Source organism: Nymphaea colorata, chromosome 6, assembly GCF_008831285.2.
Source record: "Nymphaea colorata isolate Beijing-Zhang1983 chromosome 6, ASM883128v2, whole genome shotgun sequence".
Taxonomy (NCBI): domain Eukaryota; kingdom Viridiplantae; phylum Streptophyta; class Magnoliopsida; order Nymphaeales; family Nymphaeaceae; genus Nymphaea; species Nymphaea colorata.
This window is the reverse complement of record NC_045143.1, coordinates 11,881,666-11,907,132: the sequence shown is the minus strand read 5'-3', so window position 1 is coordinate 11,907,132 and position 25,467 is coordinate 11,881,666. Positions and strand designations below refer to the sequence as shown.

The window sequence follows — 25,467 nt, the reverse complement described above, 5'->3', positions numbered from 1 at the left end:
AAAGATCACGAGTGAATTTGCGTCTTGTAAAAGCCTAAAATGAGGTCCAATCACATGGAAGATTTCTTTGGAGCTGGCATTTAACCATCATCAGTGATTTCTTATCTTCTTTGATGGTAAATAAACGTCACTGAGCTCATGAGTATTGCTTGTTTTGCAGAAGCTTTAGTGACAATTTTTCCCATCGCCAGAGTTGCTAGTATTCAATGACTATTTAGTCTTTTGTCAGTGTATCCCATCATTAATGGCAGTCGAATGTGTTGCTGTACATCGAACAAAAAAACTTGGTTTTCTGTCAGAAATAGCACTAGTGACTATTTTTTTGTCACTTAATGTAGTTATATTGATGCTAATAATTGCATTTTTTATGCTTAAAATGCAGCGTCAGTGTTGATTTTTTTTAAAAAAAAAGGTATCTAGACAAGTCGCTGCTATTGCTTGCACATAATGTAAAAAGTTGAACACGTAAAAATTTTTCCAAGCAACTGGCACATCCTTTTAGTACGTGTTCTTACTTGAGTCCAATATATGGACGAAATTGGTTCAGATAACACCGACAAAGTACCTCCATCACAAACAAAATACCATCATAGTACCTTTTTTTCCTGTATTGATCATTATCAACGTGTACGTTCTATCATGATAAGCACTACAGCATCACAAGCAGAACCAACGTAAGCGGAAAGGGGAAAAAGGTTTTGTAAGATATCCACAAGCAATGTTTTGTGGTGAACCACAGACAAAAAAATCCACAAATAGAACATGCACAATGCTGATCCACCAAGTCTATGATAAAGCTAAAAACCTTTATTTTTCTTGCATAGAAAGACATTTTATTCATTGAGATATTGTCATGTTTGTTTAAGATACTTGCAATTATTGTTCTCAAAGGAGTGGGTACAACCGGATGGGGCAGGGCAGGTAAGTAGTTTGAATCTTTGACTGTCAATTCACAATAGGAAAGTAGTTGTCAATTGTCAAAGCATTGTAAGGGTGGCGTCTCAAGGCATTAAAAGCAAATCCTAAACCTTATGAAGGAGATTATTAGGGATTGGATGGAGGTCTTTGGGCTTCAGCCGAATGGTGGGTCTCCCCCCATTCACGGAGAAGCTACCTGTAATTGATTTCTTGAAGGTAAAAACTACCACAAAAGCCTTTACTCAATCAAGTCAATACGATGCTCCGCAATTATTGATTTCTTGAAGAAGGTAAAAGCTACAGCCAAAGCTTTCACTCAAGCAAGTCACTGTGACACAAATTTCTTGAAGAGGGCAAAGGTACCCCAAAAGCCTTCACTCAAGAAATCAGTAGGATGCTCCGTTACGCAAGAGACTAGAACGAACTTGAGGTTTGGACTAATGATGCGTGCTAACTAGTTTTAATGCTTCCAATTTGTTCTAATTGTTTGGTTGCACTACATTTTTTTTTTCCAAATAGAAGCAGATAAGCACTTTTCCCTTTCAAAACGACATTACTGTGAGATTTTAAAATCTCCAAAGTGTCGAGGTTGAACATATTATAATATTGTTATAGAGAATGGTCGCCATGAGTTTCTATTAAGACTCGAGTTAAAAAAGCTCTTTGTTAAATCAAAGTTCCGAAACCTTTTGAAGGACCGACCGGTCGTTCGTCACCTTCCAGTCCACGTCACAAATGACGCAGGCGCATACTCAACTTGACTTGTCGGGGTGCAACGATGGAAAATAGGGCATATTGCCACCGTTTGATGAATCGCTATTCTCTTCTTCATCTCAAACGTCGACTCATAGCCACATGATTGCCTATTTGTATGTCCAATTGCGATGGTCGACGGTAGCTTCTGGCCATTCCGCCAAAACAAGTAAGCGTTCTTCCTTGTTACTTTCCATTAGTCAAGGGATTCCTATGAGATCCTTTGTTCTTACATTTTTTGTAAGTGAAACCCAACTCAGAATTATCAATTTTCAGACGATTACTTGAGAAAAATCCGGAAAAAAGTGAGAGAAGACATGGAGTTTCAGTTTTGTCTGTGTTTCTTGCCATAGATGCGTTTCCATGTTTCAGATTACATCTTTTTTTGCTCTCTCTCTCTCTCTCTCTCTCTCTCTCTCTCTCTCTCTCTCTCTCTCTCTCTCTCTCTCTGTGTGTGTGTGTGTGTGTGTGTGTGTGTGTGTGCTGATCTTTACGTGGCTCTTTTGTTCGGTCGAATTTTTTGGTTTGACATAATGTATCGTTGTCGATGTTTGCCAAAGTAGTTGGTCTGATAGTTGAAATTGCGGTATCATGATAATCCATGAATTTGAGGTTCGTGTTCCCATGGCTGGAGGAAGAAAAATAACGATGCAGTGGAATACGAACAGGCAGAACTGCGGTCGCCAACCAAATTCGACGAACTTTGATAAAAAGACGACTGATGTGTATGCATTTTTCTGACTTTAGATAGGTTTGTTGAGAAGAATAATGACATGTAACTTTTTCTCTTCTGTCCCTTTTTTGTTCCATGAAGCCAACATGTAGCTATGAACTCTTCAGGGATTCACACAGCAGTTGACTTGAATTAAATTCTGTAGCTCCTTTTCCTTCTCGATGTTGATGTTGCCTCCCATACGTTTACTTAATTCCTTTTGAAGCTCTATCACCATTTGTGCTTTCCCTGCTCTTTCTTCTTGCTTTTTCCCATGATTATTTCTAAGAACTGAAATGACATAACTAATATTGTCAGAAAACTTATTTCTTAACTGAACATGTTGCAAATGTAACTTCTACGAGAGCTAGAAGCACAAGGTACAAATGTCAATTGTGTATAGAGAGGCTTTAACCATTAAGTTCTTAATAAGATCTTGACTTGAACGAACTGAACATCACTTTCTCTTGCTCCCCCCAAGCTATTTAGCTTCTCAGCTGGCTAATGCTCCAATTAATATTTGATGAAATCAGAAAGAAATCCTGGTAGTACTTACAATTTATGGCGCTATTTCTGAATTGAGTGTTTTTAAGACCAGTGACCAATAGAAATAGCAGTTTGGCTTCACTTTGGGCAAGCAGCAGAGGCAGAGCCCTCTTAGAAGGGAACAGGCTTGGAATGTGATGGAAACATATGCCATTTGAGGGCATCTTTTCCTCATGCATTTCATTCTGCTTTAAAGTTTAAACCACCTGCCTTTGCTACATATATCCCTTCTCATTTCCATGTGATGCTAACCTTCTTTGGCATTCGATGAGACTCTGACTATATATTCAATATCTTAATTCTTCACATGTAAATCCAGTGGAAGGACCATATGGTTTTGTTCCTTTGCAACGTTTTGACAAACAATTAGCTTGCAGTATACTTCACAATAGCATTAGTCATTGTGACTATTAAGCTGATAATTATAGAATATAATATTCCTTCAATGAAAGTTAGGTTGTTTTCTCCTCATTCTCGTGGTGTGACATATTGTTGCAGTTACTGCTGCTTTTTCTTCCTTCTTTTTTTATATTGACAACTATATTATTTGATTGCTGATTTGAGAGATCTTTTTTCTTAATGTTGTCACATGATCCTGAAAACAAAAGGAAACTGTACCTAGCATGTAAGACCAAGTTGCACTCTCAGCAGCATGCCATGACATCTAAATTTTGGCTGCTTTCTGATAATCAACACCCAATTCCACTACATCGATCCCCCTTGGGGTGATTAGCTGAGAATTTAAGGGTTAGTCTATAAGCTTTGAGCATTTTATGGCAAGTAATTGTTGCTCAGGTATGCATCCAAAGAGGAAGCTTCTAACGGGATTTTCACACTATTTTTTGACGTGCTTGTGGTCCCAAGGGAAATATGTAATGGAATTTGTCGCCATTTTCTTACAGGCTTATGGAGATTGGCCTCCTTCTTGGTCTCTAGATCTGTCAATAAAGTCATGTCCTGGAGGCAATTGCTGACTCTTGTAATGTACAAAATTTGGTCATTGCAGGGATGTTGTCAAACTGCTGCATAGAATAGAGTGGATGCTTTTGTAGTATATCTGTCATTATGATTGACGATAATCAACTTGAAGCACAAGTGGAAGCACCATGTGCAAAGCCTCTTGGAAGGTTCTCCGTATTGTACTATGGTGTTGGTCACATGCTCAATGATATCACTTCTGCATGCTGGTTTACTTACCTTCTACTTTTTTTGACGGACATTGGTTTCACTCCCAGGTATGTTGTGTATACAAGCATTCTGTTGTATGATGATATTTTAATCTTGCGTAGATAAATATTTTCATGATTCCTTTACATCAGTAATATGTCCCTGTTATGGAAAGCCTATTAAGATATCTGAAATATTTTGCTCTTGTATCACATTGACTCTTTCCTCTTTGTACTAGTATGCAATAAGACCAAACTTATGCTTTAGCTGAAATCTCATGCCTTTCAACTCTTCAGGTCAATTCCTTTCCTTCTTGTGTTTCACTTTCTACATTTAACTTTCTCCATACCATCTCTTTCTATCTCTCTGCCCATGCACCTGCAAAAGTTGACTTTAAAAATCCAAGTCTTGGAGGCAAGACTATGTGTCTGCACATAACAGCCTTTGTATATAATAAGGAACTTGATAATATTCTATATTGAATTTTTTCAAAAAATAATCAAGAGCTTATGTAACTTTGCATCATATTATCAGTTGTCTTGGTTTCTAGCAATTTTTTTGCACAAATTGATCTCTAAACCAATGACTCTGAGTCAGTTTTGCTGCTTTTGCACTGGTTCATCATAGTTGATATTAACCCAAAGCTTATTGGACTTAGATTCCACTTCATTGGACACGTATCTAAGAGAAAGTGGATTGTAACACCTCAAGTAATACGACTTGAGAATAATTTTATATTAATAATTTTTACAGATCTTCAGGGATTCATATGTCTAAGTTCCATATTACCAATTGGCATGGTTTCTTTCTTTTTAGGACCTGGAGTTTGAACCCAAACCGGCTAGTGGATTGATTAGAATCTGCCATACTGGACACTTGGGTCACTTCAAGTTGGGTTTTTATAGTTTGTACAGGTGTTTTTTCCAAAGCTAAGTTGGAACCAAAATCCTAGATTCCAAGAGTCTATATATGTGGGAAGAGAGAGACTCACCCTGCTTAGTTTGAAAAGAAGCAGCGAAGGGAAGATCTCTGGAGGAATAAACTGACAGTTCCATGATTCCCCTCAATCAAACTACTTTTTGTTCTGTTTTTTTTTTCTTAGGAAAAGTACCATGCTTGACACAGTCTTGTCCATGAAAATCTTCATTCTTGTATGGAGTTGCATCCATAGGAGTCAACAATCTATTGGATGTGGCCATATTACATAGGCAAAATGGAGAAACACAAGTTTTCCTGCTAGAATGCCATTTACAATTTGTTTGTCAAAAATTTCTGCAAATACTGTCTCATGAACTTATAATGGATGATACTATGAGAATGCTTGATAATAATCCTACATATTGAGAGTGATGATAAATAAATTTTCTTCATTCCAATCTCTGTGCTGTTTGAGTTGTGTTCTTTCAAACAAATGTAGAGCTTACATGTGTTACAAACTTACAATCGTTTGGGAGAGAGAGAAAAATGGTTATCAGAATAACTCTCACTGTATAGTCACAAAAAACGTATTTTTTTCGAAAAAAACGCGGTAAATTAAATTGCTGTTTAAAACTTAAAAGAAAATGCTTTTTTTTGGAAAAAAATGTTAAAAACGAAAAAACGTGTTTTTAACACGTTTTTCGCTTTTTTCACTTTTTTCATTTTTTTAATGCCAAACATTTTTTTTTTCGTTTTCTGTTTTTTATTTGTTGCAAATGTACTTATCTTTTGATGTTTGTGTTATTAATTTCTCACTTATTTTATTTTTTCCCCATTTTTATTTATTTTTTTTAATTTACCTTTTTTTCCTTTTTTTTCAACCTCGCGTATTGTACCAGAGAAAGATCTCTCCATTTAAAACTACGAAACGTTATTTGTGACTATGCTCTAGTCTCCCCCTTCAATAGAGATTACTAGGGCAATGAAGAAGAATTACAAATAAGTCCACATAATGAAATAAAATTATTAAACACCACTCATCCATATTTTCTAAAATTCTATTAACCACCCAATTAAACCTTATATTTTTTCTCAGTACTCCCCCTCAAGCTAGAGCATATACAACACTTTGGAAACCCATATATAGACAATGGTTTGGTAAACATATCTACAACTTTCTCTTCAGTTGAAACATGAACTCTAGAGATATTCCTAGCTTGAACCATATCGTGTTTATAGTGACAGTCCACTTCAATGTGCTTAGTCGTCTCATGAAACATTAGATTATTGGTAATATAGGTCGCCACCTTATTGACACACATCATCTTCATTAGAAGTGGAACCTTGACTCCAAGATAGGTTAACATAGTTTCAACCCATACCATCTCAGTAGTTGTCTAAGCAATTACCCTATATTCTGAGTAATCAAATTATTTCCTACAAAGATACAATACCCAGTTGTGGATTTTTTGTCTTCAATTGATCCAGCATAATCTATATCAGTGTAGGCTATGACATCAAAAGAATCTCTTTTCTTAAATAGATATCCTTTCCTGGTAGAGATGACTTGAGATACTTGAGAACCATCATGGCAGCCTTCCAATGAGCTTTTTCTTCTTTTCTTTGTAAATTGACTTAATTTTTCCATGGCAAGAGAGGTATCTGGTCTAGTTACTGTAACATATAAAATCTTGCCAACAAGTGACCGATATGACTTGCAATCAATCAGCTCAGGGTCCTCCTCATATAGGTGGAGATGTGGATTCATGGAATATTAGCAGGCTTAGCTCCAAACATCCTTCTCTCCTTGAGCAAATCAAGAACAAATTTCCCTGTAAAAGCACCATACTTTCTCCACCTCTTGCTACCTCTATCCACAAGAAATATCTGAATGGGCCAAGATCCTTAGTAACAAAATGCTTTTTTAGGGATTTCTTGGCTTTAGCAATCTCCTCCTCAGAGTTCCATGTAATAATAATGTCATCAACATACATAACCATCACAGCTGTACTTTTTGGGTCCTTGTTGATAAACAATGAGTGATCAGATGGAGAACTTTGAAATCCAACACCAGAGATCACTTCGTGTAGTTTCTAGAACCATGCTCTTAGGCTTTGCTTAGGCCCATATATTGCTTTCTTCAACCTTTGCAGATTATCACACTCCTCTATCGTTCGAAGTTAGGTGGTTGTTGCATATAGACTATTTCAAACAAGTCACCATAGAGGAAAACATTACTTGCATTGAGTTGAGACAAACTTCATCCATGTTAGACAATCACAGCAACAACTAATCATATAGTCCCAGTTTTGCTGTAGGAGAGATCTCAAAAAAGCCCACTCCATATGTGAGTGCATCCCTTTGCTATCAAGCGGGCTTTGTAATTCTCCAGAGAGCCACCTATTTATTACGGTTAATATCTTTACCTAACTTACAAGTTTAATCCCTTTTTCACACCATTCTTTGGGTGTGGGATTGAAAAAAACTCGTATTGTAAATTTCATGAAATGTGCAACTGGATGCCCGTAATATCATTATAAGTGGCCAAGTTGTTTTCATATGACACATCATTACAAAAATATCTAAATAGGTAAAATCATTTACATGCTTTTGTTGGTATCTCATATTTGGGCCTTTATGTTTGCCATGATGACATAGTGTTACAAAAGTAGGTCAGGTCCATTTTCAAGCCATTGCTATTGCTGCTTTTGTTATGTAGTGGTCAGAAATGACAGCATTTGAGAACTATTTGCATGTCAATACGAAACATTTCCTTCCATAATGATGCTACTATATTTGCTGTTAACTCAGAGATGCAGCTACGGTGATGCTTTCTGGACAAGTTGCTGATGGACTGACCACAATTTTTGTGGGTGAGCTGGTATAATTTTGTCGTCTTATGTGTTAAAGTATTGTTAATGGTTCCTCTTGCATCGTATAAAGTAATTATGATCTTAAATTCCATATCAAACAAATTAAGTTATTGAGTATAAAGTTGCACTGAGCTGGCATCTATGCATGTAGACAAAATGAAATATAAAGCATAGCAAAATTTCTAAAAGGTCCATGGGGATGAAGGGCTTCTAGTCTCCTGATCAGCAGGATGTTGAAGTATCATCACATGTCTATTCATGCATTCTTTTCATGGGGTGCTTTATATACTTTCTCTCTTGTGTGCCTCACTGCCTCCGTGTACATCCGTCACAATAATACTTGCACAAGGGAAAACCTGAAGAAGGAATACTTTTAGTTTTAGGTATCAAATTTCAAGTTCACTTTTCTTCAGAACAAGTATATTTGTATTTCAAGAAGTGCATTTTGCTTTTCACCTCAAACATCTCTTGGTTCTCATGGTGATACTGTGACAAAATTCAGCTAGTGGCTTGACATCTTGGAAAGAAAATAGCATAATTAATCTGTTCATATTGATGATTGCAGCTGGTTGCTTCAGCATCAGAGATGATCCCATTCTGAATTTAATAATTTTTTTCTTTTGATGATGATCATATTGCATGTGTTTAGGAAGCCAATTAGCTATTCTTTATTATGCTCATTTTTGTCTTCTTAATTATGATTAAAGTTTTTCCCCAGATTGATCGATTTGGACATTTCAAATTATGGCATGCCGGTGGATCAATCTTAGTGGCTGTTTCATTTTCATTGGTGTTCGGTGGTTGCCAGACCTGTTCAGCACTTGTGGAGAATTCTCCTGGCCTGCGCACCATCTTCTATTCTGCATTTGCTGCTATTTTCAATGTTGGCTGGGCTGCTACTCAAATTTCTCACATGTAACTTATTTCCTAGACTGGCCTGCTTTGTTTCATAATTCTCCTCCTTTTTCCAATGGCATGTCCCTATTTTTCCTTTGGTAACCCACCTCTTTCTCTCTCTCTCTCTCTGTCCCTCTTTCAGGTCGATGGTTATCTGTATCACATTGAATGCAACAAGCAGAGTGGTACTTGCAAGCTGCCGTAATGCTTTTACCATGGTTAGCTGCTTTCTTTACCAAGTTTTCTATTACAAGTTCTGCCTTTGGATGTCTACAGCAGTAAAATATATTTATTGCTCTTTATATCACTATTCAGTCAAACATAATTTGCTTTTTTTTTTTGCCTTTGTGATGATAGGTTGCAAACCTTAGCCTATATGGAATTGCCTTCTTTGTGTTTAATACCAACACTATGGTAACACCTACTGATGTTGAAAAACAGGTATTCCTTTTCATGAAATGTTACTGTTCATATTATTATTGCCCCATTGTTTTTCTGTTTAACTGTTTTACTAACACGTATATATTTGGGCAGTATAGCTGGATTGCTTATTTGTCAATTTTTGTTGGATGCTGTTTTGTGCTCATATTTCTTCTTGGTACTCGAGAACCAAGGTATGGTGGTATAAATTTATTATATATATTCTAATGCTTTCCCAATCTTTTATTGTGACTGCAGCGTACACTAACAGCCTGGTTTATAAATCTTTTGGTCACAAACATCTTAGTAGTGTGCCTCCAAGTTGTTCCTAGTGAGATCATATAAACTATATAAAGGTGGTTATGGGTACTTAAGGACTTATTCTATCTATTGTTCAAGCAAGCTTTTAAATCCTGAAAGCTTGCTTCCTAGGAGCTTGTCTTTGAAACATGAAAGTGAATTTCAGAACTCTCCAGTAGCAAAGAGCTTGCTTTTCTCTACATGATTTCAGGGTAGACATTGGAAATATACCTTGTAGGCTAAGAAAAATTTAATTGCTTCTTGGAAAAAATAATAGAACCTGTCGACACAGTTATCTAGTATCACTGCTCAAAGATACATTTACTGGAAAATTGAATGTTTTATCATTTTTGAATTTGTTTCCATACTTTTCTTTTTAAGATGGTACTTGTTTCGCTTTATGTTTCCTCTATCTTTCATAGTTCATGCATCAAGGTGTTTATTGAGCTTTTTATTGAAGCAAAAAAAGATTTTTCTATGAAGTATAAAGAAAGTAGCCAAACAGTTATCTACAGTCATAGTTCTTTTGATCAGCCAAAAGTTCTGTTACTTGAACACTACTATGAGAATGTACGGCAAGGTTATGAAGTGCAGGATGGGGTACTTAAAGAATCATCCACTTAATGGGCCAACTAAAAACTATGGCAGTTCTGTCCACTTTCTCTGCATATATGATCCTCATGATTGGCTTTGTAGCTTGCATGAATCAACACTTGAGTTGCTTGATTGTGAATTTGTGATACATATCCAAGTCTTTTAAAGGTCTGGATAGTAAAAACTACAATTTTCTTATGTTTTTGTCTCAAAAGGTCAAAATTTTCATTTAAAAAGAGACATGGTTCAAGTGTCTATTTTCAGTAAATGGACCATGTGAAATGTGTTTATTATGTTAGATTTGTGGAGAAATATTCGGAAATTTTGTGAGTTCTAGTGGCATTTTTTCAAGTGATATATATATATATATATATATATATATACACACACACACACACACACATATATCTTGTTGAGAATCACTTAGTTCAATTTCATAAAGATTGGATGCTGGAAAATAAATAGCAAATATATAAGCCAAACTATTTTTATAAAGCCCAAAATACTCTTCAAAGGAGGAGAAAGAGAGAGAGGTAAAGAAGGAAACAGATGTGTTTCTTTAATGAAGTCCCTTGTCTTCTTTGAGGGATATGTCAGACTCTTAAGCTATGTCACACGAACACTTCAAAATAGCCCAGGTGTTCGTGTCGAGACTCGGACACGCGGGTGCGGGTGCGGACACAGCGGACAATAAAAATAAAAACTTTTTGTTTTTTTTTTCATTTTATATTTGCAACCTAAACTTCACAATTTGATCTTTTTGGGATCGATGGTCTAGATGATTCCCATCAAAGTCTGGTGTGTGTGTGTGTGTGTGTATAGAGAGAGAGAGAGAGAGAGAGATTGGTAAAAACCAGACTGTCAGGTGAGGGACAAAAACCAGACCCTTTAATTTTTGCTAAAAAATTATTTTAAATAAAATATAAATTACGTCCTAATATATGTCTAAAAACTATTTTGATATGAAACATGCTTTGATTCAAGTTGTTTTTATAAAAAATGTTTGCTTTTTCTATTATCAAATGTTGATATGATGGGAGACATTCATTTTTGCTTATTATAAAAACACTATTAAAGTCCAAAAAATGATCAACTTAACATATGTTTTGCAGCAACCTATTCTTAAGGTCTTATTGGTAAGGTTAGATTCCCAAAAGGAAAAAACACTTTAAACATCACATTTACACGATATGGTTTTGAACCTGACCCAATGATCTGGTTTCTATATATATATATATATATATATATATATATATATATAGATATATATAGAGAGAGAGAGAGAGAGATAGGTAGATAGATAGATAATTAATTAATTCATTCATTAATTGGTTGTCATAGACCACCAGGTCAGGGACAACAACCAGAACCCTCAAAATTGACTGCTATTTTGTTTTTTGTACAATCTAATTGTATAAATATGATCTTAAAGAATGTTTCTATGAAACATGGACTAAGTTCATCATTTCTTGATTTTAGTAATGTTTTCATAGTAATCAAAAATTTAATAGCTCTTATAATATCAAAATTATAATAGTAGAAGAACCAACACTTTTCACAAAAACATGCACTTAGGCATGTTTTCTGTTAGATTAGTATTTATAAACATATGACAATGATCATATGTTTAAAATATCTTTTTAACAGGAATTTAAGGGTCTGGTTTTTTCCCAACCTAAGTGGTCTGGGATACTACCAATTTGTGTGTGTGACTGTGTGTGTGTGTGTGTGTGTGTGTAACAAAATTGACTTGTTTCTGGGGATTGTTTACTATGCCAAAGACAGTGTACCTCTTTGCTTCTTGGTTTAGTTAATGAATTTCTTTTTCATCTGTTTTGGGGGAGAATCTTATTTCCAGATTATTGATGTGCAAAAAATTATTCTTCTTATCAAGTTGATATTTAAAGAGGACAATTCCTGTATGTTTCATTCTTTCTAATTTGTTTTGCCAATAGGCTGAAGCGTGAAAGTAAAATCAAGAAGATTGGCAGGATTGGATGGAAGTATTGGTTAAGCAAGGTTCTATACCATCAGGTTGCACTTGTTTATGTACTCATGCGTTTAGTGACCAATGTGTCACAGGTAATTACCTACAATTCATGCTTGGATCCATAACACCATGTTGGTTTGCAAAACTTTTAGGATGCAAATGGCTTTAACTTTCCCCATTATTACCTTGATCTGATATTAAAGCCAGCACTCTATTCATTTAATTTAAGCTAATAATAAACTTGATTTTGTGGTTCTATTATCAGTGTGTGCTATTGAGCTTTACCTTCACCTATTGTAACAACCAGACCCACTCCTGGACTCGGGCCCCTGGTTCGGTGAATCCCAACCCGCCCCCTATCAGTTTAGGCTTCAATCCCAAAAAGGCTAGGAATCAAGACAACCATCTATGTAATAACCCCATTTATAAACCCTTGAAGATCCCTTACAATCTTTACACACTTTTTAATGCACACGCATCCGTGCATGTGGGACCCGAAGTCCGAGTGTTGAACTGGCTCTGATACCACTGTAACAACCAGACCGGCTCCTGAAAAAGGCTAGGAACCAAGACAACCATTTATGTAATAACCCCCTTTATAAACCCTTGAAGATACCTCACAATCTTCAACACGGGACTAAATTTTTTTGGGGTGTTACACCTGTAGCAGTCAATGAATTTGTAGTTTTAAACATTTGTCACGGAGATTGCCACTTGAAGCAATTTTGCAATATTACACTAACAATTGAAAATGTTAGTAGTGAAAATTAGGTTACAATTTTTATACAAAATATTTGCTACATGAACTTATAGTTCATCTTTTTTTGGCAGGCTCTTCTTGCATTCTATGTTATAAATGAACTGCACATGGGTCAATCTTCCAAAGCTTTGGTATGTAGACATATCTCTGACCCTCAGTGGTATAATTTGCCTTCAACTTTTTAAGTTGGCAAAGCATTTCATAAAGTCTCAAAGTTATACTTGTTAATGCAAATCACGTCAGGTCCCTGCAATCATCTATATTTCAAGTTTCATTGTGTCAGTGGCTTTGCAGGTACTTTTCTCATCCGCTTCTCGTCCTTTTCTATTCTTGATTACTCTCCACCTACAGATGCATTACTCCTTTCTGTTCATTATGTAGGAGTTCCATTGGAATGGACATCGTCTGAAGTGGTTTTTTACCCTTGGTGCACTTTTATGGACACTCTCTGGCATTGCATTTTTCTTCTTACCAAAGTGGATGCACAACGTTATGTATCTTTTGGCAGTTGTCATTGGAATAGCAAATGCTTTAATGACAGTAAGCAGACTACGTAGCATTTATTTGTTTCTCTGTTTTCTATGCTTGACATGATACTATTGCCAATCATTTAAGTGGACATGTAACTCCTTGACTCTTGTAGCTGATTTAATATTTATGCTGCTTCCTTGTTGAATGCAGAGAACTATAAAAATTTAGCACGAACTTAGTCTGGAGAAGGAATCCTCTTGTACTAAAGTGGTCCTCCCTAGTAATCCAAGAGATCTTTTTTTTTTTTGGCTTTTTCGAGGCAAAAGGAAAAAGACAATAGCCCTAAGAGGCATAACATAGCTGGTTGGGCTAGTGGCACAAAAATGACACACCACCCATTTGATTTCTGTGGACGCTATGCTCCTTTGCTATATTGAGTGAAGCATGCTAATAAGATGAAGGTACACCATCTCCTTAAGAACTGATATAGCCATAGACCCTAGGGACAAGTGGAAGGGGAGGCGCTTCAAATCTTTATTGGGTGCTGGGTCGTAATCCTCCCACACATCTTGAAAAGAAAAAGGTCTGTCGATTTTTCCAATTTCAGTTCATTTAGTTCCATAAAAGTTGGTCTGACCAGACGCAGAATTTCACTATCTGAATCAAGTCAGATTCAAGTTCACTTAAGTAGTAGTGTTTTTGGGCAGGTCTGGTTAACCTATATAAATGAAACCATTTCTGCTTTTAATGTTCTGAACAACATCTGATGGTTAGATCATATATTCATTGTTTGAAACTATGTTACAAAGATTTATAATCTTTCTTATTATGTTTGTTGTTACTAGGTGACAGCTATTAGCATGGAGAGTGTTCTAGTTGGAGAAGATCTGAACGGTTGTGGGTTCGTGTACGCTTCACTTGGTTTTCTGGACAAAATTGTGTGTGGTGTTGTTTTGTATTTACTCGAATTCAATCAAGGTTTGTATCTGAGGCTTATGCAGTTTTTTTCCTTTCTGCTATCATGTACCTGCAAGTTACATTTTTGTTTACAAGCAGCGGCCGATTAAAACTTCAACAGTTGACTAGGAATGCAACCACGGTTTAATTCATGAAGATTTTTTAATATTTGCAATTCAGGATTGCCCTCTGGTTCGAATGGTGTTCATGCATCTGGACGCTCTTCATCACTCAACGGTATCCATGCAGTTGGAAATTCCCTATCTGTCTACAGTCTTCATGGAACGGGAATTTCTGCTTCACTCACTAGATGGGGATTTGGGCTTGTCCCTGGGATATGTTCCCTCCTTGGGATTGCCGTTACATTCACTATGAACCTTAACACTGTAGTTTCAAAACATCTGACTGAGCCTTTGCTTGAGTAAGGTATCCAATGCATAAGCTGATACACTTCAATCACTATTAAGTGGAAAAGGTTCGTTCATATGGAACTATGACACCATGGGGCTTCTTCGCCTAAGGGGACCGGATCAGAAGGCTCGTCTATATTAATCTAATGTACTTCAGTAAACCTTTTCTGTTCTTTTGGAACCTTCCATACAGATTTTGTATCTTGGGGATACCTTGGTTTGCAAGTCATTGATAGGAGCAGAGGCTTATCGAATGTGAATCAAGTGTTATCATAGAATTTGTTGTAAAATATAATGTTTTTTTCTCATTGAGTGGGTTTCTGCAGAGATGGACGCTAGGATGTCATCTGTCTTAAAGCTGACATTTTTTTCAGTTCATACTTGTAGAATAAGCGGAGCACTATCTTCATCCATTTTAACGTACTTGTTTTCAAGGCAGTGACAGAAGAGAGAGCCAGAGAGAGCATTTATGCAATCCTTCAATCCAACTATTAACGCCTCCAGTGAGTAAGACCTGCAGGAACCGAACCTGTAATGCACTTAATTAACACTTCTCGGGCCCAACCAGCTATACGATACACACGCACACACACACACACGCATAAATGATCGAGGAGTTAAACCCTTTTCCTTCAAAGGATGCAGAGAAAAGGGGAGGTAAAAGGGCAGAACTTCCCACTGCTGACAAATTACCTTGATAACGAGATCTGTTATCACCATCTATTTTTCAGATAATCAGATATAGTATAAACATTAGTTTTGATGGCTGCCATCTACTTTGAAGATAGTTGTACAACAGCGACTGACGGAGACTGTAAATTCACTTCTAAAGGTGATCTGTTAGCTCTCATTTAAATCAGTAATTATACCAAAACATTTGTAAAGTCATTTTTGAAGGTGATTTGCCAGTTCTCATTTAAATCAGTTGTGAAAACCAAAACAGTCTTCCCATTGTTGCGGCACAAAGAACCCCAAGTGGGGAGAGGGAGAGACGGAGATAGAGAGAGAGAGAAAGCGAGAGATATGAAAACAAACTTAATTAAACAAAGCCAACGTACAAAGTTACCACCACCCAACAAGTGTTGGAAGAGGAGCAACAAAGTTTAAAACAGAAATTGAGTAGGGACAATAGTAAGGTACAAATTCAATAAGTTCCGATGGTGGCTAGCTCCTATGACGAGATAAACTGAAAAGTCTGAGCCATGGATGCAGTGCTGAATGATTGTAGACTGCATTATAGACTATAACTCATGACAAACCAAATCGATCACCACATTACAAATAGTCAGATCTTCCAAAGAAGCCTCAACCTTTTAGATTTAGGACCAAGTAATAAGTCTCTCGCAAAGGACAAGAAGAGTAGATTTCTCATCCAGTCGAAAGGTCTGTTGAAACTTGCTGCACTAACAGAATGTGTAGATTCCTCATCCTATCGAAAAAGAGCGAAATAAGATGCAAGTTGTGAACCTCATTTCTTCAAAATTTTCTCTTTGCGACATTCAATAAAATTGGAGAGAGAGAGAGAGAGAAGCCCAGCCAGCCGAAGGCGATCTTTGCCTTAGCCACCATCTCAGGTAAATAAGGACGCTTTTAAAAAGAGTTGATAAATAAGCAAAGAACCCAACTTTTTTACATTGCCAAACCGGAGCTAAATTTTACACCATTAATGGCAAGGTCATCTTTTGAACTTAATATGTAATAAATGACTAAAACATCCAGACATAAATTGCATGCCAATTTGTTTACGTTAAGTTTCTTTAATTTTACAAATAATATTAGTACATGCTTAACTATATTCAAATTATCCATCACCCTTAATTAATAACTAAAGTTTAGCGATTTTTGTTATAAGGGTAGAAAGTTAATCAAGAGCAACTTGGATGAACTTACAACTTACAAGTATATTTTCTTGTCACTTTTAACAAACACGAAACGAAACATTTTGATTGAACTAGCAGAAGACTAAAATAATTTACGGGTCTTTTGAGTTTAAAACCTCGTTACAAACAATAGAGAAAATTAAAAGGATTTTTCAGGATCATTGTCGAATCTGGAACCCTTTCGTGTGTTTTTTAATTCTTCTTTCTTTTCTAAAAAAGGAACCTCTCCACCCCTCATCCTATAAAATGGATGCGGGTTATATGTGGGGACTGAACATATGAAAGGACCAAGAAGCCTCCAACAAGAACAAAGAAAAGAAAATGAGTCTGAAAAATACCCAAGACCTTGAACGAATCTTGGGCAAACACCGTCCCAACCCTTTCCCTGCACCAGGCCGCTAGCCCTCTCCCTTTCCCGTCTTATACAAACAACATAAAGTTTAAAGAAATCATATTTAATCATATGATAATTTATAAGCAAAATTTCGAGGCCTGAAATTAAGATCACTCACGCTGGCCAACAGCCAAAACAAAAGAAACTACTTTGTTTTTGCATTTCAAGAAAAGAAAGATAGCCGATATACTGTGGATTTTTCCGTATCCAAGCCAATAAAAGTACAAATACTGTGATTCCATAAGGACTGGAGATAACATAGAAAGACAATTATGCTCCACCGAAATATAATCCCACTACATTTATCCACCAACAGAAATGCAATCTATATAGTTTAGCCCCAGGCATCAACTAACCACTCACTGATGCAGATCTTTCTCTCACAGATCTCCTTTGAGTAAAGTCAACAGGGCTTCTGCTTCTTGAATTGTATGGAGATTGATGATACGAGTCATCACGGTGAGACCTCTTGTGGTCTGGTGAAATTGATCTGCAGCAAGATCAAGAAACATAGGCATAAACAAAACTAAATTCAGCACGTTTGATGCTCGACCCAAAAGTGGAAGCTGTACCTTGTGTATTCCTTTGGCCTGGGAGAAGGAGAGTGATAACTGGGGCTACGAGATCGGGAACGTGAATAGTAAGGAGAGCGTGAATATCGAGGAGATCGCGAATGCCTGGAATATGGCCTGTCATCCCGTGCTCGACCCCCCCTGCTGATAATACAATCATTTGGACACATGAGGACTACTAAAGATGGAAGCTTAATCAACAAAATGAATCAGACGTGCTAGGAGCATTAAAACTCAATAAGAATAGAGTCCTCCAGATTCACCAACAGCCAATCTGTTTAGTTCAAACTAGTAGACTTTTAGTATGGCAAATTAACATGAAGAATTAGACCTGCAGATTGGATGCTTGAGAACCTGATCGTAGTAGGAATAATACAATACCTTGTACGTTCACGCGCCCTCATCTCAGCAGGCTTCTTTCTATTTTCCTCTGCAAATACAACAGTTAGTTCCCGACCATGAAAAATTTGCCCATCCATCTGATATTTGGCTTCTGCAGCATCAGCAGGTTCAACATACTGCACAAAACCAAACCCACGTGGTTCGCTGCAAAACTTCTGAAGTGTTAGTCGCATCAACAAATTGATGATTGAAGAACAATAATTTATGTACTGAGAAAGTATAAAGCAGAAAACAGATAAATTCTCCACCACTTTAAGAAATTCAAGTAAAGAAAGCACTTGCTTGCTGGCGTCCCACAATTCAGAGTTCAAAAACAGATTGTCTTCATAGTATTGACTTCCAACTCTAACTTCACACTTCACCAGCCATTATCTTCACAACATAAAGATCATTAACAGAAACACTTGGGACTTGAAGTCTTCGAAACTTTCACTGTGAAACCTCAAACAATTTTCAATCAAAATTGCAACCTATACAAACTAAAAGAAGAACAGAAGAAAATATTTGGAAATGTAAGAGTTATCAAATCTCCCTCTCTCTCTCTCTCTCTCTCTCTCTCTCTCTCTCTCTATATATATATATATATATATATATATATATATATATGTACACACACACACACACATATAGGTGATGATTTTTCAGACATTAATAGGAAAAAATTATTTTCTAAAATAAATCTTGAGAGGAAGAGGTCATTCACAGACCAGTTAGGTCAGGCACAAAAACCAGAGCCCCTAAGAATAGATTATCACAGTACTTTTCTCTGGATCTAACATTACAGATATAATCTTCAGAGTGATTTAATAAGAAACATAAATTAAGTCAATTGTTTTTCGGGTCCAAATGCATTCTTTTAATCATAAAAAATTAATGGCTCACATAATATTAAAAATCTGATAGTAGAAAATTCATATTATTCATAAAATAACTAGAATTAAAGCATTTTTTGAACTAAATTAGATATTATTTGGCAAAAAATTAAGTTGTCTGGCTTTTGTCCCAGACCTATACGGCCTGGTGGGATCTACCTGTTTCTCATCTTGAGAATCTCAAAAATTAAAAACTGTAAAAATGTCAGAAAGAATCACGAAATATGAGGTACATTCTTTTTCTTACAAAAACATTGATAAACATTTAAAACAGTTATTAAAATGTTAAAAGAGATACAGGAATGTTTAGAGTATATTTAAAATGTATTAAAAAAATATTGTCAATAACAAAATCATACCTATGTTTGAATAGGTGATATTTTCAAAATCTCATGATTTTTCACTTGCGCTTTTGTTTCCGTTTGTAGAACAATATTTTGGTAAGAAATAAACAATGATGGTTTTGATTTTTCAACAGCTTGTCAAATCTACAACTAAAAAGCCTTGGTCCAGGAAAGACTTACCCCGTATGATAATCACGTGGCAAATAGATGTCCTTGAGAGGGCCAAACTGGCCAAAAGGCCTGCGTAAATCCTCTGGCCTGTGTCATTAAAAAAAAGTACGTGAAATAAACAAAAGAACAATAATCAAGGACAAAAACAGTCTACAAGCATTGTAACTTATGCAGATTATTTGAAAATTACCCAACAGTCAGGATGACAACATATTCAAGCATAAACAAGCTAGAATAGTTCTCAAACTCTCACTTTGTGAGCCTAATAGATTATGCAAAAACCTTAGTGTTTAACATACGCAAATACCTATAAGAATGCAGAAGCTTCAAAGCATATTTTGTTTGCCTTTTTCATTGATCTGCTAGGATAAACATTTCCAAGTCCTTATTCAGTTCCATGCATGGATTGAACCCATTTCTCAACAAAGCAATTAGGTAGAAACAGCTACCCACCCCTTCCCACCAAAAGGATAAGAAAGGAAAGAAAATAATTGGGTGAAAGCGTATGTGAAGTTGTTTGAGCAATGTGACATGCTAAGAAGTAAGATTACCACAAGGGAGTGCATAAATCCAGCATTCCAAATATTACTATGTATGTGAAAAAAACATAAACAAAACAAAAACAAAAACAAAAACACTGCTACTTTAAGTTCAGGAACATCAATCAGATCCACAGTCATACAACATAATTCAAAGTAAAATAAAAAAAACGAATGCACAACTAACAAGCATTGCTGTGCTTATGAATATTTAGAAAGCTTCAACCAGTTGCCACAAACAAACACATAGTACAATACGGTTATAACTTGTTTGTCCTAACGCCTTAAAACCTCCTAGAAACATCACATACATGCGTGTTGTAACTAAGCATGAAGCTAGCACATCATATAAATGAAAAACTAGTTATGGATATTACATTTGATAGTAAGAAGCATTAAATTAAACATGCGTGACAACTTTGAGAAAACCAGCAAAAAACATATAATCCTAGAAAAGTTCACGATACAAACCTACAATCACGACGCAGATTACGAACTAGAAGACTTGTAGGAAGATCTCTTCCCCGAGTTCTATGTCGTCCCCTTGGGCTAGGACTACGCCCTCTTCGACCATAACCCCTTGGCGGAGAAGGACTATAACTGTAGCTTCTTGCCCTCATTCTCAACAGGTATATGAAGTCTGCTGGTTTCATGAAAAAACACTATTAGAGGAAAAGAAAACACAAGCAAAAGGAATCATAGATACACATATATCTAAAAGTCTCAACAAACAATCAATGACCTCTGAATGGTTTCAAAATGGAAATACTACTAGAAAAGAAGAAAAAGAAGGAGAGAGAGGAAGGTGGCAGGAAGAACTAAAAGAAGGGTTTTCCCCAATTCATTCCTAACTTATTGTAAATTGACAAATCCATACCTAACTAATTGTGACTGAAAAATTCATCCCAGGAGACAAATTAGTCTTTTCCTACTTAACAACTGTGAGCAACTTACTGTAGTAGTTATTGTGCACTTATTAAAGAAGCTTCCTTGCCATTCCTCTATTCTTTTGAAGGACAATTATGTCATTAATTAGAAGGAAAACAATCTCGGCTGATGAAGAAAAACAATCTCTGATGATAAATTTAGTCTCAAGGACTAATTTAATTGCTTGATGATAAATTCAGTCTCAAGGACTAAGTTAATTGCTTGAGCAAAAGGAATGATGGATCCACCAATACATCTAAGGTAAGGATGAATACTCAAAACCCCACAAAACATTCATAGTTAACCAAGTGAGTTTTCACAGACCAACTAAAATATCATAATCAGTGAAAAAGGGGCTAAATGGTAGTACAAGATGTCAAGAACGCATGGTTAAACAAGACAGCATAACCAAACTATAACTTCTTAAATTAGAGCTACATTGTCAAACACCCAACCATCCGAGCTACAAACCCCTTTAATTCAATGAAAGAATAGAAGAAAAATAACATAGAGCAGACCTTTAGAACAACACGTCCGACAAAAGTGGTTTGGTTTACATATTCAGCACTAGCAAATCATTCTGAATTTAAGTAGCTAGTTTCTAATAATGCTACAAACACTGCTATTGAAGAAGAGTAGAAGACACAGCCTTCCAGAAGCTATGCAGCATTAACATTTGACGCCAACGTATTATCAGCTATTTTTATTCCCGTACTTTTTTATGACACATATGAACAAAAAATTCAATTAAAGGGCACCATGGTCACCGGACAAAAAAATAATTTTAGTTTTTTTTCCTTTTTCCGTAAATTAAGCTGCATCACTCAACAAATAGGACATAATACTTTGGATTGAGAGAGAGAGAGAGGTTGGGCCCTCCAACCCTTTAGCTTTACCTTCTCCTCCTCCTTCTTCTTTACGACCTAGCTGACAGTGAAAAAACAATGAAAAGATGAAAGTCCAAGAAGCTCAGTCTCCCCTCCGTCTCCCGGACTCCCCAATACCCAAATCGGCGCCCACATACCGATTTTTAACCATTTGAGAAAGAAATAAACAGGCATGTGCCACCAACACTAGGGTTTATGCCGCCCATTTTACTCCTCGAAATTGGGCCAAATCAACCGAACCTCGTTGTTGGTTACTGGGGTTTCTCGCTCTTCCTCGACAACAAGAGGAACGATATCGAATTTGCGCCATCACAGAAAAGAAAAAACACAGAAGAAAGCAACGGGAAACGGAACCACCTCTATTCAGACGAAATAATCTTCTGCCCATTAAAACGGTATATCTTCATATATTGTGCAGAAAAAAAAAATGAGAGAGCAAAGGAAAAACCGGGGCTCGAGCGACCCCCGCCAAAAAGAAAGAGAAAACACACACACAGACACAAGGAGCGAGAGAGAGAGAGTCGCGTCTGGACGTACCTTCTCGGCTTCGTCACTCTCTCTGCCCAACTGCGACGCCCTGATAGGAACACCCGCCCTTCCCCTGCCTTACATAGTACGCTAGTGGCGCGAATGGATCGGGTTACGCAGAAGACCCGAAGAAGAACCGATTTAGTTTATCATGGGTTCGAATCTTACGGGAGCAGGGCTTTTCGACATTGTTAAAAATGCAATTAAGCATGCTTTCGTTAAACTTTCGTCTTTAATTGAAAAGATTCTGTTGTCCCTTCGCATGCACGATGTGATCAGATGGAATAACGAAGAAATGAGACTGTGCAACTCTTTCATACTTTCATGGTTGGCACTTGGCACAGTTCTTTACAACACAATGTTCGTGCATATTCACTAGTAAATTAAAGTTTTTAAATTTTGATTAGGGTCCAAATATCATTTTTTAAAAATTTTATATAAAATAAATGAAAATTTTTAAAATTTATATGCAATTTTTTAAAAAAAATACTTTTGAGCTGGGGCCAGGCCTATGTGGGCTCTACCTTGGATCCGCCCCTGCGTATGCATGTTCTCATTATCAAATATTAGGCTCCACAATTAGTCAAGAACTCGACTAGTTTATAAATGACTCGAGTTCAAGTTCAAATGTATGCTTAAAATGGTAAACAAAGTCAAGTTTGAGTTCTAAGAACTCAAATAATTTAAACTTATAAAGGAGTCGGAGCCCCAGTTCAAATGTATATGTGAAATGTTAAACAAGTCGAGGTCGAATTGCAAGAACTTGAATCGTTTAAATTCGACTCGGCTTGACTATATGAAAGAGTAGTTAAATGAGTAGCAACTAAATGAGCTTAACGAGTTAACAAATAAAAAGAAACGAGATAGGCGGAACAAAAAAGAATTAAACGAATCGAGGTCGAGCTTAACATTGTATTGTCGGTGAGCTTGAGCCTATTCTCTGGAGCTCAACTCGAGTATGAGCCGAGGTAGAGCTTGAGTTATTTGAGTCAAGCCAAATTCAACCTGGCCCAACTCAAGCTCGACTCAGCTCGTGTGCTACCCTACCAAATAGCAAAACACAAGGAACATATTGTTCTCATGTTCTCGAAGGACACAAATTCGTGTTCTCCTTTGGACCCACCCTACCCATATCCAAAGGGCTACAACTTCTTTACCCTTCTATCTCGTCTCCCCTTCTTCTGTCCTCACAACAAATATGACATTTAGGAAGGGGAGTCTAACATCATTTTGAAACCTGTTTCTAGATCCCCCCATAATCAATAACATTATATGTCTCTCACAACATTGGCATGCCATTTTATTTTAGTGAGAGAGAGAGAGAGTTTGAGAAGTTCGTTCATGAGAGGAGCAAAATGAATAGAGTTGAACAGAGCGGTGGCAATCATGGGTGGAGCTAGGATTTTTTCGCTACAGAGGTCAAACAATAGTTTTAAAATTTAACAGGGGACAAAACATAATTTTTCAAAATTTTAATAGGGTTTAACCAAAATTTTTAAAGCTTATAAGTAAAATTTTCATTTAAAAAAAAATGTGAGGAGGGGCCATGGCCCCTTTGTCTCCGCGTTTAACCAAAATTTTTAAAACTTATAAGTAAAATTTTCATTTAAAAAAAATGTGAGATCAACCAACTATATGAGAGAGAGAGAGAGAAAGAGAGCCGATAAAATGGGAAATATATAACAAAATTTGGGGACAAGACGTCCTAGATACAAAAAGAGAGAGAGAGAGAGAGAGAGAGAACCTTTGTGGAGATAATGGAGTAGGGCATCTTAAACATCAGCCGTGAACTAAGACTGAGATTTTCGCAGGAATCAAAAGGGCATTTCGTATCTAAATCCTTGCATCTTCAGGCATGTTTCTTTGCACATGTTTAATTTCATGAGAATGAAGTGTAAAATTATTGCATGTTAGAAAGGTTTTGAAAGATAATTTTGGTGGTGGTGTGGAGTCCTCTTATATGTTGTTCCCTACAAATGTATAAAGTATTGTGCTTGACGAGATTCAATTATTTGTCTAATATTTTCTAAAGATTGACAAGTTTAGGGCAACAATCATCGTAGGTAACACCATTGAAAGACCTTATGATACCTTACATGAAATTTATGAGTTTAAAAGCATGTTGCATTCATTAAATGCAATTTGCAATTTCTGTAAAAGTCAAGTTAAATTAGTTGGTGGAGCCAAGGTATGGCCCGCATCGGCCCTGGCCCATCTTAATTTTTTTTTAAAAATTACATGTAAATTTTAAAAAAATTCACTTATTTTATATAAAAATTTTGAAAAATAATATTTCGACCCCTAGACAAAATTTGGAAACTTTAATTCAACCCCTCTCATGAAATTTTTTTTGGCTCCGCCCTGTATAAATGTGCAATCAGCTTCTTTTATTTTGCTTTGGCTTACTTTTTTTTTTTTACGTTTCTTGAAGGTATAGCAATCTTTAAAAACGAGGGAATTTGATGATGCATGAAATGAATTATATCTTAGCATCAATCACATGCATTTCATCAATATTTTTAAGCTTTTAATCCAATTTTTATATTGTTTTGCGCATGCACCAAGAAATACCTGTTCAAACTGCACTCCAAATGGGGATAAAATGAGAGAAATAGAGACGTTTTGGAAGAATTCTATAAGGAGATTTGGATCCAGGTTGGTTAGAAGAAACCAAGTTTGACCATGAACGGTATCCAAATCCAAGTCCAAGCACCAAAACCCATAACCGAGGAAGAATTAGTTGAAAAAAAAAAATCTATAAAGCCCATGGAGGAAGCGTCACCTAGTTTTGAAAAAGAAAGACACATTTTTGTGTTGATAGGTCTATTTCAAAATATGGTTTGCTGCTATATATGATTTAAGGACAGATTATTATTATTTTTTAATTGTAAAATGCTTATATCTTGAGATGACTTTTTGAGCTTTTCTAAAAAGGTTGGCTCTTGACATTTTAAGAATATAATGAATCTGATTTATGGAATTTGGATGTCATTTGCCTCAGAAACTTATATATTTCCAAGAATCGTCCGTGAATGCGTATTTTTCTATAGTACAGGGGTAGGCTAAGCTAAGGTCTTCATATTGTTTTATTAAAATTTTTGTCTTCTGGATTAGAATCAACGTTAAGTTGCCTTCCAGCAAGCCCTGAGTCTAATTTGCATGTTTTTTTGTTGAATTTATGTGTTTCATGTGCTAATTTTATTATGTTTGAGCTAGAATAGTTAAGTGTAATCTAGAAATTAGGGTTCTTAGGTTTTAAGTAGGC

General features: G+C 36.2%; 2 protein-coding genes across 4 annotated transcripts; one reads left to right on the top strand and one right to left on the bottom strand.

Annotated features, from left to right (window-relative positions):
* Positions 1-1,682: 1,682 nt before the first annotated feature.
* On the top strand, positions 1,683-15,064 carry LOC116255753 (uncharacterized). Its single transcript, XM_031631715.2, has 13 exons — positions 1,683-1,840; positions 3,936-4,164; positions 7,826-7,895; positions 8,606-8,802; positions 8,927-9,002; positions 9,142-9,225; positions 9,319-9,398; positions 12,054-12,180; positions 12,920-12,979; positions 13,092-13,142; positions 13,230-13,388; positions 14,165-14,297; positions 14,457-15,064. The coding sequence occupies exons 2-13, from the start codon at positions 3,995-3,997 to the stop codon at positions 14,699-14,701; spliced, it is 1,452 nt and encodes a 483-aa protein (XP_031487575.1). The 5' UTR covers positions 1,683-1,840; positions 3,936-3,994; the 3' UTR covers positions 14,702-15,064.
* Positions 15,065-17,098: 2,034 nt separating this feature from the next.
* LOC116256834 (serine/arginine-rich SC35-like splicing factor SCL30A) lies at positions 17,099-22,258 on the bottom strand. Of its 3 annotated transcripts, none has more exons than XM_031633340.2 (6): positions 22,212-22,258; positions 20,332-20,500; positions 19,331-19,408; positions 17,914-18,078; positions 17,533-17,676; positions 17,099-17,450 (listed from the first exon to the last, which is right to left on the bottom strand). In XM_031633340.2, exons 2-6 carry the CDS (start codon positions 20,478-20,480, stop codon positions 17,312-17,314), a joined length of 675 nt encoding a protein of 224 aa, XP_031489200.1. In that variant the 5' UTR covers positions 20,481-20,500; positions 22,212-22,258; the 3' UTR covers positions 17,099-17,311. The 3 variants fall into 3 exon arrangements, with proteins under 3 accessions (XP_031489200.1, XP_031489202.1, XP_031489201.1); XM_031633342.2 differs by having other exon boundaries at positions 17,533-17,673; XM_031633341.2 differs by having other exon boundaries at positions 20,332-20,503; positions 22,212-22,256.
* Between the last annotated feature and the right edge of the window lie 3,209 nt (positions 22,259-25,467).